The sequence below is a fragment of the Callionymus lyra genome, chromosome 6, assembly GCF_982586985.1.
Source record: "Callionymus lyra chromosome 6, fCalLyr1.hap1.1, whole genome shotgun sequence".
Taxonomy (NCBI): Eukaryota; Metazoa; Chordata; class Actinopteri; order Syngnathiformes; family Callionymidae; genus Callionymus; species Callionymus lyra.
In genome coordinates this window covers 13,393,996-13,406,313 of record NC_141823.1, presented here as the reverse complement: position 1 = coordinate 13,406,313, position 12,318 = coordinate 13,393,996, and the positions used below count along the sequence as shown (strand labels likewise).

The window sequence follows — 12,318 nt, the reverse complement described above, 5'->3', positions numbered from 1 at the left end:
CCATGAACATAAAAAAAGATTGACAACCCTGGACATCCTGGCCAAAAACCTCAACTGGATCCAGCTTCTCATCGGATTATGAAGCACCGTCAGAGACGATGAAATCCACGGTGCACTCTATAATAATTGCTCATCTGCAGAACACTTTGAATCGAAGCCAAACTGTGATTTAAAAAAAAAAAAAATCTGTTCTTCCTAAAGACAGCTGCGGCACGTCGGCGTTCACTTTAGCACAGGTCAACTGAGTTATTTTAAAGATTATCGCAGCTTGAAGTGAAGGAATTTGTTCCTGAAATCCATGAAAGAGACCAAAGGCTTTTAATTTGAATTCCTAAAATACCTTTGCTGACCTGCTGCACAGTTTGAAACACACTCCGGCAGACGAGCCTCTCAAGAGGAAGTGACTTTAAAAAACAAAACAAACAAACTTAGCACCTGTTGTAGTCAACTCTGCTTTTTATTCTTTTAATTATTCTAATTAATGTTGTGTTCTGTATCCGGCAGCTAGGTGGTGCTGTTGTCCCCGGTAGGGTTTGTTGGGGTGTTTTTTACGGTAAATCTTGTGCAGTTATTCATGACGTTATTTCAACTCTGATGTCATTATTTCAACTGTAAGTCACGATTTTCATGAGTCACCTGAAGTCTCTGTAACTACAGTGAGTCTCTTCCTATTATTGTTGAGTTAAACCACATAATTTAAAACACTGCTGCTGAATTCAAAAGCATTATAAATAAAAAAAAAACATGATCATAAAATCACTTTGGGCTTGACTCGTGGAACGCGTTCATGTTCAGACAGGAGTCATTTGGGAATGTTTTATAAGTTTCCAGGGAGGCAGAGATGGCATGATTGGACAGCAGCTCAACAAAAGACAGTGAGACTCTTTTTTCAAAGTGTCCTCCCAAGAAGAAGTAAACACATGTGAACGCTTCATGATACTAGTTATGTTAGTCACTCTGCGCTCAAACAAGACACCAGGTAACTGACTATTGTCTTTATAAGAAGGTGGTTCAACCCAGGAAAAGGTTATTTTGTCTTTACACAAATGTTTGGCTGTCGAAGCGTCACGATGCTGGGGGAAACCAGGGACCCCCCAGATTATCTTTGGTGTTTTATAACAAAAATGATGTTTATAAAAAATGAATTCAACTAAAAATATTTCCTCTCAGTACCAACATAGGGTTTAAAAGCTGCCGCAGTCAACTGTATCCTCTCGTTCTCAGTCATTGCCAGGTTCTCGCAGGATTAAAGAGGACTGTTGCCATCTAGTGGACGGAAGTTTAATTGCAACACAAAAATGGAGAAAAACTCCATGAGAATTTGCATGTCAATTGTTAATTTAGAAAAATATGATAATACAATTTTAAACACATTTAAAAAAAAAAAAAAAAGATTGGAAAAAACTATGACACAAGAATGTAAAAAAATATATATTGTGTATGGGCAAGAACTAAACATAATATTGCGATAACTATTGATACTGGATATATTTGTAGTATAGTCAAGTACTTGACTCTGGTGTTGCAGAATTTACAGACCACATGACTCTTGGCGAAGTCGTAACTGTTTTCATTTGTTTTTTTAAACCAAAATATGTCGAAACGTCAAAAGAGTCGACTGTATCCTCTCGTCCTCAGTCATCGCCGGGATCTCGCAGGCTTACGATGTTTCTTTAGATGCAGAGGACGTTATGACTGTTGCCAAGTTTAGTTGCAAAACAAAAATGAACAAATGCTGTGAATTATTATCACTTCATTAGAATACAAATAATACAATTCTTGAAATTAAATGTGAAGCCGAAACAAAAACAAAACAAGAAAAAAACAGTGTTAAACAGTATCATCCAAAAAACATATTTTTTCTTTCAACCCTAGTAACTGTACAGTGAGACTTGTTTAATCATCTGTAATCTAAGACGCTGTGAGGAATTTGTATCAAGTTGAATCCAGTTTCTCTGCTTCATGTTATCCAACAGTCTGAACTGTACTTGACCTTGATCCGAGGAGTCTTGTGGATGTTTGTTCGTTCGATAAAAGTAGATTTTTGTAGAAACATCTCAGTGAAGTTAGTCTTAAACATTCAATTAAATAAGTTCAATGAGGAAACTCCACTCTCCGGTTCTTCTCCATCATCATAGACGTCCATCATCACAACCTCTGGATTACAAGGTCACCACAACCATGACGTGTTAAAGAATGATTTTTATCTATTTATTTATCATGTTCTTTATTAACATCAACAAATGGGTGTTGATTTAATTGAGGAAATGTGGGTGATTTGATTAAACTGATCACTTTCATCAATGTATTTTTTACTTAAATTTGATTTGTTTTATTAATAAACAATAACACACAAAAAGAGTAAATGCAAAACAACAATGTGCATAAAATAAAATGACAAAACATAAAATAAAATTTCTTACAGCATTTTTCTACTTCGTTTTTTTTATTTTTTAGGTCCATTTTTAAATTTCCCAAAATGATATTCGTCCATTCTTTTGGAGTTTCCACCTTGTACCACTCCTTGGTCATGGTTTTTCTGACAAGTCATCAACAATATTTTTACAAGTCTTGAGTCTTCCATCGGTATAGTATTTGAAGGGAAGTTACACAGATACTCTTTTTTCCGAAAGTACATGGAAAATTGTAACCCAGTATTTGAACAGTACTTGAATGTAATTCCTCCCAGAATGTAGTTATCTAAGAACACACCTGGAAAATATTGGAATAGTCGACATTTATTTGAAATGTTTTGACATCCAGAGTGATGGAGACAGATTAAGAGGAGAGTGAAGACGAGGTGGAACCACTGAAGTCGACTAACAAAAAGGGAGACATGTAGGTATGAGGGGGTAGAAGGAGAAATGCAACCAGTAAGGTTCATGGTGGACATTAATGATGAGACTGATGTTAGTTTGTTTTCTAAAAGATCCTTTAAATGATGACAACATGTCGAGAGTTGACTTGCTTATATTGATTTGTTCACAGCCTATCTTAGATTCGGTTAAGTTCAGAGCATGAATGGAGGAACTTAATGATTTTAATGAGTTTTTCAAAAGTATATCCTCTTCTGAGTGGTCTGGAACTTCCAAAGTTGCTAAACTTTAAAAATACTCAAAGAAAAAGGCGCAAAAACAACAAGGACAGAAATGCACACAATTACATAATCAAACATGGATGTATAATGGAGGTAACACCTCACGTAAATGTGTGTATCTATACTTCTGGAACCACGATAATACTTTTGCCCAAAGAAAAAAAGTAGTATACTGTACATGAAGTACATTTCATCAAGTATACTTGAGTACAAGTATACATTAGTGTACTATTAATGAGTATAGTATGTCAAAATTAAACTTCAAGCATATTACTTTAAATTTATTATAAAACAAGTATACTCATAGTACAATTGTATGAAGTTAGTTTTTACTAAAGGATGTCAAAAGTAAACTTCAAGTATAATCCTTACATTTTTAATATAAAACAATTATAATCAAAGTACACTCAAATAAGATTATATTTCTAAGGGACGTCAAAAGTAAACTTCAAGTATACTACTTTAATTCTAGAATAAAATAACTTTACTCATAGTACACTTGAATATACTTCTTTTTCTAAAGGATGTCAAAGGTGAACTTCAAGTATAATACTTTAATTTTAGAATAAAATAACTACTCATAGTACACTTGAATATACCTATTTTTCTAAAGGATGTCAAAAGTAAACTTCAAGTATACTTCTTAAATTCTATTATAAAGCATGTATACTCACAGTACACTTGAATATACCTATTTTCTAAGGGATGTCAAAGGTAAACTTCAAGTATAATACTTTAATTCTAGAATAAAATAACTATACTCATAGTATACTTGAATAAACTTATTTTTCTAAGGAATATCAAAAGTAAACTTCAAGTATACTTCTTTAATTCTATTATAAAACAAGTATACTCACAGTACACTTGAATATACTTCTTTTTCTAAGGGACATCAAAAGTGAACTTCATGTATTCTATTTCAATTTGAGTATAAAACAAGTATAATCGTAGTACACTTGAATATACTTATTTTCTAAGGGATATCAAAAGTAAACTTCAAGTATACTTCTTTAATTCTATTATAAAACAAGTATACTCACAGTACACTTGAATATACTTCTAGTTCTAAGGGACATCAAAAGTGAACTTCATGTATTCTATTTCAATTTGAGTATAAAACAAGTACACTCACAGTACACTTGAATATACTTATTTTCTAAGGGATATCAAAAGTAAACTTCAAGTATACTTCTTTAATTCTATTATAAAACAAGTATACTCACAGTACACTTGAATATACTTCTTTTTCTAAGGGACATCAAAAGTGAACTTCATGTATTCTATTTCAATTTGAGTATAAAACAAGTACACTCACAGTACACTTGAATATACTTATTTTCTAAGGGATATCAAAAGTAAACTTCAAGTATACTTCTTTAATTCTATTATAAAACAAGTATACTCACAGTACACTTGAATATACTTCTTTTTCTAAGGGACATCAAAAGTGAACTTCATGTATTCTATTTCAATTTGAGTATAAAACAAGTATAATCGTAGTACACTTGAATATACTTATTTTCTAAGGGATATCAAAAGTAAACTTCAAGTATACTTCTTTAATTCTATTATAAAACAAGTATACTCACAGTACACTTGAATATACTTCTTTTTCTAAGGGACATCAAAAGTGAACTTCATGTATTCTATTTCAATTTGAGTATAAAACAAGTACACTCACAGTACACTTGAATATACTTATTTTCTAAGGGATATCAAAAGTAAACTTCAAGTATACTTCTTTAATTCTATTATAAAACAAGTATACTCACAGTACACTTGAATATACTTCTTTTTCTAAGGGACATCAAAAGTGAACTTCATGTATTCTATTTCAATTTGAGTATAAAACAAGTACACTCACAGTACACTTGAATATATGTATTACTTTGGACCAGGGAAAAGCAAGTAAAAGATGTCAGACTCCTTCAACACTTGGGGTTGTGAAGAGGAATGTGACTGCATGACATTAGTCTCAGGGCAGGGCTTGTGTGTGTGTGTGTGTGTGTGTTCATGTGTGTGTGTTCGATACGCCCCTAGCGTCAGACACGAGTACTGCTCGCACTTGCGGTGAGTCTGCCGCGATCATCGCAGTGTGTCGAGGCAGGATCTCGGGCTTCACTCGCGGACAGGCGCTCGTGAGAAGCTCCGGGATTCCTTCACCGCCAGACGTCACGCCTTCACGCTCCTGGTCCTGGAGCTCCTTCTTCTCCTCCTCCTGCTCCTCCTCGCTCCCGGGTCCTCCAGCATTGAGACCCGAACGACGGGCCCACCAGCACCAGCACCAGCACCAGCACCAACCGGACTTTGACTGAAGGGGGGGAGAGACCGAGAGAGAGGGAGAGAGAGAGAGAGAGAGAGAGAAAAGAGAGGGAGAGGGAGAGAGAGGGAGAGAAAAAAGTGCTTCGCCGGAGAAAGTGTCCTCGATGGCAGGCTGGAAGGACGGCTCGGTGCAGGAGAAGTACCGGCTGGTGGTGGTCGGAGGCGGCGGCGTCGGGAAATCCGCCTTGACGATCCAGTTTATCCAGGTCAGTGAACGTCCTCGTCGCCCCCACGAAAACCACCTCTTTTTTTTTGATTCCTTCCCCCCTTCCACCCCCAAAAAAAAAAGAACCGGGAGAGAGGAAGGGGGGAGACTAAAGGGGGTGAGACTAGAGAGAGGGGGTGAGACCCGCACGGGAGTCCTGGCCGTGGATCTTCTTCAAGTAGTTTCCACAGGCCTGGAACTCTTTCATTCTCTCAGTCCATCAGACGAGGAAGCAGCAGCTCTGTCTCTTTAAAGCTTCTCTCTCTGACTTCAGATCTGCTCAACTTTTGTCACAGCACTGGGAGGAATCCAGCTGTTGAAACTGGAACTTTTATTAAAAAAAAAAAAAAACTGTAATAACACAATAACTGCTACCGTTATTACACAATTTAGAAAAAAAAACTTGTAATATCAAGTTTGTTTTCGTCTTTAGGCATCATTTATGGTGTGTGTTTTAAACGTTAATAATACATATATGCAAGTGTACTATGAGTATACTTGTTTTATAATAGAATTTAAGAATTTTAAGATTGACATCCCTTAGAAATAGAATTATATTCAAGTGTACTGTGAGTATACTTGTTTTATAATAGAATTTAAGAAGTTTACGTTTGACATCCCTCAGAAAAATAAGTATATTCAAGTGTACTGTGAGTATACTTGTTTTATAATAGAATTTAAGAAGTATTCTTGAAGTTTACGTTTGACATCCCTGAGACAAAGAAGTATATTCAAGTGTACTGTGAGTATACTTGTTTTATAATATAATTTAAGAAGTTTTCTTGAAGTTTACTTTTGACATCCCTGAGACAAAGAAGTATATTCAAGTGTACTGTGAGTATACTTGTTTTAATAATAGAATTTAAGAAGTATTCTTGAAGTTTACTTTTTACATCCCTGAGACAAATAAGTATATTCAAGTGTACTGTGAGTATACTTGTTTTATAATAGAATTTAAGAAGTATTCTTGAAGTTTACTTTTGACATCCCTGAGACAAAGAAGTATATTCAAGTGTACTGTGAGTATACACGGAGAACAACACAGGAGTTCCAGAAAATTTAAGGAAAAGCCTGCACCGAATAAAAACAAGAGTCTGACCACGAATAGATCTGAAATTAAGAACCGGTATTTTAAAATTGATCCTGAAAGAAACTGGCGAAGAGTTTTAAGGATCGGAGAAATGTGAGTTCTTCTACTTGAGCAGGTCAGAATTCTCGCTGCAGAGTTTTGTATCAACTGCAGGCGAGACAGATCCTTCTTGTTAAGACATGAAAACAAACTGTTGCAAATGTCAATTGATTTATATGGAATTCCACTGGTATAAGTGTCGTTTTCTTGTGATAAATATAGAAAAAAGTTATGGATAAAAAATGCCCTGATTTCTGGTTGATAGGGTTGAATATTTTTAGGTGTTTCAGATGCAACGACGAAAAATGGTTGGTGTCATTGGAAAGGTGGATAAACAGAATAAAAAATATTGTAATAATAAAAAACTTTTATTTACAGTGTTGTCAAAACAAACAGGATTTTTTTGTGTTGGCGCTACAAAATAAAAGAATGCAATAAGATAACACACAGAATAAGCAATAGAAACAACATAACCGTATGATGTTAATCATTCGATTAACTAACATTAAATTAGAAAATGTGTCTCTAAATAAGCATAAAAAAGAGAAATCATATGCCAGATTTGCCAAAGACGCCATAAACTGCTAAATAAACAGTAATGGAAACGTAAGGCACAGTAACCATGGGTTTTTAATTGATTCAATTCATAAACATAGCGTTGTGAAAAAAGAAAAATGTCAATTAAACGTGGCTGGTTGGACTGATATCATTCAAACATTCTAATTCTGACACTATCTGTTACTCACTTTGATACTGGTTCGTGAGCGATACTTTCTTTGGATACCAGTTTTACAAGATCCATTCTATGTAAACATCGTACAAGTAGTAAGTTTGATTTTTCAGCTTCGGTAAATTTCCATTTCCAAACTTTTCTCTTAAACATAAATGACAAAAAATTTCCAGTACGAAAAACAACTTTACCGTGTTTGTCACTCATCAGTTTTTCTTTAGAAAAGTCCACACGTTTTCAAGTTTTGATCACCAGTTGGTACCGAACGTTGGCCCCGAAAGACGAAGCATGTTTCGGTACTACAGTAACATTTCGGTCCGTGCGACACAAGAACCAAAGATTGATACCGAGCCCTAGTCGGACTTGACCAAGCGGTCAAAGGGTCCGTGAAATGAGTGTGTGAATCGCTCAATTCAAAAGATATTTGACCTATAATATAACAGGGATTCCAACAAACATTTTACTCGACTTAGAAGTTTCGGGACAGAGTTTTGTCGAGAGTAAACTTGGAAAATGTTTTTTACTTAGTCAATCTGAGAATGTCTATATTCTTGATAAACTAGGACATGTGTTCTACTTCATCAGTATTGTTGTATAGTGGTGACGAAAACAACTCAGTAAAACACCCTTAGTGAGAACTTATCATACCCAGGACCAGGCAAATACACAAATACCTAATCATTGCACGAAACCTTTGCTACTACATTTGAATTAATCCTGTCTTCAGGATTTATACCCGATTAACCTTCATAATCAAAGGGTCTTGATGCATAAAAAGTCGCTCAAAAAGAAGCTTTTACTAATTTTAACACTTAAGAAAAAAACCCAATATATTTTTTTGATAAATCCCCATGGCAGGAACTGGACGAGCCAGCTGTTACAGAAGTCTGTAGAGAATATTTATAATCTGAAAAGATAATTCCATCAGATTTTAGGTTTATTAACGACGACACCACAGTAGTGTATTGTTGTTAATCAGTCAGAAAACAGCATTCATCTTTTATTGAAACATAACCAATAAAATCGAACTTTTATTTAAAGAAGTGAAATAAAAAATGCTCTGAATATTGATCTTGAAAAGAAGAACTTGTTGATTTAACTGTGTTTTTCTTAAACCCCTATGTTATATGACATTTTTACCATTCATTTCTTCTTATTTGGTCGTTTATTTAAAAAATATAAATACTTTTAAGTCCCAATAAAGTCTAATTGTGACACGACTTTTTCTGAAGTACTGACTTGTTGGGGTGTCGCACACCCATCACACGACAAGGTGTTATGTTGAGGTTATCATTTTCACCAATTCCCTTCAACGCCCTAAAGCTGAAACTAAAATACTTTACACTTTGCTTGATTCCCTGAAACACCCTCCCTTCCTATAAAGTGTGAGTTTTAAAAAAGTCCATTTATCATCACAAATGATTACAATTTCAAGTTTAAATCCTGATCAATGTTTTGATGAGTTAATGAAACAAAAGGTGAACGAAACAGCTTCACCTCCCGGGGGTTTGTGTTCCAGCTCACAGTCCGACCCCCCTGGCCTTCATAATAGTCATTCAGTCATGGTCTCCTTTACGGAAAGCCCCCTCCCCACGCGCACAAGAGCATGCATGCACACAAGATGACAAACTTTGCCCTTTTGCTATGTGTGTGTTCCCTAATGTGTGTGTGTGTGTGTGTGTGTGTGTGCGATGCAGCAGCTTGCTTCCAGGAGAGCAGACTGCAGGCAGCTGCATGTCTCCACACTGTCAGACAATGGAGGGCTGACACACGTTCCTAGAGTGGGGGTGAACCCAGTGTGTGTGTGTGTGTGTGTGTGTGTGTGTCGAGTCTAATGAGGGTTCAAAAAGCTCATTAACTGCATACCAAGTGAAAAAGGGATCAGAGTTTTGGTGGCACAGATTTGAGTTTCAGTCGACTGACCTCGCTGACCGGAAAGTTACGCAGCATTTTCAAATCTTTTAAATCCACACTAGCGAGCACATATTTCACAAGATCGCGACAAAATGTATGGCACGGTGTTAAAAAATGCGCAATCGCACTAATTATTATGTCGTTTTATTCATGAAGTGGCCCCCGGTTTTATTGTTACTGGGTTACGCTCTGAAAACCGCCTCATTAATAGGAAATAGTAACCATTTAATTTGAACTTGTTGGAACATGTATTTGATCTTTTCTCTCGTTTAGACTAATGTAACAGTTTATTTTGGTGTCTAAACAAGAAGGATCTGTCTCGCCTGAAGTTGATACAAAACTCTGCAGCGAGAATTCTGACCCGCTATAGTAGAAGAACTCACATTTCCCCGATCCTTAAAACTCTTCACTGGCTTCCAGTTTCTTTCAGGATCAACTTTAAAATTCTGGATCTTACCTTCAGATCTATTCATGGTCAGACTCCTCTTTACATCAGTGATCTGATCCAGCCTTACACCCCAGCTCGGGCTCTGAGGTCTCTGGATCAGAACTTAAAGTATCGTAGCCACCAATCAGCGGTCACTAAATTGAGCCTCATGTAGAAAGGGATCATGGGAGTTCACTGTTTTGTTGGCACCATAAGTAAGGTGGGTGCTTAATTAGTTCCGGCCACTAAAGTACTGGTTATATTAGGAGCAATGTACATGTATTTATACCAACATATTCAAATAAACCTTTCTGTATGTATATTGCCACATTTTAAAAACCGACTATACCTTCAGCTTTAAGGAATGTGTTTGTTGTGCTGCATTTTGTGAAAAGTGACCTACATAGAAGATTATTTATTACCTCTGCCTTAGCCTTTAAAGTTAAAAACAATATCTCAAAAAAACTTCAGGAAGGATCAGTTAGAAAACGTTTTTAGATTAATGTGGCGTCTGGATTCAGGAAGGCTTTCACACAATGACTTGTATGGCCTCGATGTGCTGCTGCAGTAGAAGAAAAAAAGGATGAAATCTATCACTAAAATTAAAATGTGTTGCAAGTGACTGCTTTCCTTAAGTTACGAAGTTGTGTTTTTCCCTGTTACCCAAAGGTTGGTTTGATTTTAGATTTTCGAAAAAGAGTAAAAAAAAAGTATTGTTGTATTGTATATTTTTCTTTTTTATTGATTTGCTCGTGAAGCAAAATATTTACTTCAGCTTGAACTGATCATTTATACGTTTTATTTTTTTGGTTTGAGTTTCGTTTTCAAAGAAAGTGAAAGTTTCAAATAGTTTTTTTGGAAGTGGAACCTGCGTCCTTCACAAAAGATTCAAAGCTGCTCAGCGGGAAATGACCCGACAGCTGCCTGTGAAATCGAGGCATTTCCCACTCTTGAGGTTCAGTGGGGGTCTGAGTCAGTCTGGGTGGGTTTCATGTTAACGGTCGTCGGGAAACACGTGGAATTTGGTCCCTTTGGCAAAAGGAATTCCCTCGGCCGTCGTGCCGAAAGTCACCCCCCCTCCCCAGTTTCCTGAGTCTCGACGCGTGCAGACGTGGGCGAGCCAACAATATTTAGCACTCCACATAAATCGGTTTTATTGTAGGTGCTACAATACATGTCAGGTTTTAGTGTTCGGGCCAGAGAGGGGGGATTATTCAACTCGTCGAGTGGTTTGAGGGGTCGACTGTTGAGACACTGAACACTGTCAACGCTAACAAAACACAACAAGTTAAAGACTTATTCAACTGACATTATATTACTGTCCTATAAGGCCAGTGACACGTTCTTCTTTATGTCTGTTCTTAATGCGTTGTGTCTCAAACACTGATGAACAGTTGAAGCCACACAAACTGTCATGGGTTCTTCTGATCATATTTGTGTTCTTAAGTAAGCAGAATGTTACCTAAATGTCAATCCTGCTCTGAGTCGACTGTAATGACGGGCCGTCGACTGATCGATCAATATGATGAGTGCTAAACCAAGATAGAATTATCATTTTATTGAATATTAGTACATTTTATTTTCGTCATATTCAAATGTCCTCAGTATAAATCGTGAAATAACCATTGACGCAAAACAATATATTTTTTATATTTCAAAATACATTTTCCTTTGACATACAAAGTTGATATACTTTTTTATTAAAAATAATCATAATATAACATACGTGCCAGACTTATTCACCCAAACTGCAGGATAGAGAGATTTCACCTCCTCTTTTTCTCCATGGCAGTCAGATTTTTTAAAAGAAAAACAATTTCAATGAATGTGTATAACTCCCTCCCTTGTACATGTATATGTACTATTGTCCACTATATATATATATATATATATACATTTATTTTATTATCATTATTATTTATTATTATTATTTTTATTTATTTATTTAATATTGTTTTGACATTGTTATTATTATTCTGCATGTATTCATATCATGTGTTTTTATGGTCTTTATAATCTTTTTTCTTCTAAACTGATGTGAATACCTACATTTCAATGTAGGAAGAATAAAGGAATATTCTTTATAATATCATGACAAATGTACATCCTGGTTAATTTAGTAGTGGCCACACTTTGACCAAAGAGCTGAGCTAAAGGACTGAAGTCTCATAGATCCTGGTCATGGTTATTTAAAGAGTTAATGTCAAACCGGACTGATTAAAGTTTCCCCAAATCTCAAGTTTACTAGCGCACTTACTCACTTGAGATCTCCATGATCCGTCAGTGACTCAGAGTAGAGCGGTTGTTAGTTTAAATAAAGTTTGTTTGTCTTCTTTTCCATATCAAACATCGAGAGATATCATTGATGATCCATCCCATGTTGTAATCCCAGATGATGGAGAAACCCTGGTATGTGGTCGTAGATGAAAGAATTGAACGATCCAGCACAGAAGGAATGTCTTGAGGGTTCCTTTAGGGTCAAGGAGATCAGCCA

General features: G+C 35.9%; 1 protein-coding gene across 1 annotated transcript in view; it reads left to right on the top strand.

The window, feature by feature from the left end:
- The first annotated feature begins 5,182 nt into the window (after positions 1-5,182).
- The window catches only part of rras2 (RAS related 2), a 37,428-nt gene continuing 30,292 nt past the window's right edge, over positions 5,183-12,318 (top strand). Inside the window, exon 1 of the mRNA XM_087793753.1 lies at positions 5,183-5,625. Within this exon, the coding sequence (XP_087649879.1) occupies positions 5,524-5,625 (102 nt within the window). The 5' untranslated portion in view covers positions 5,183-5,523. The remainder of the gene's footprint in view (positions 5,626-12,318) is intronic.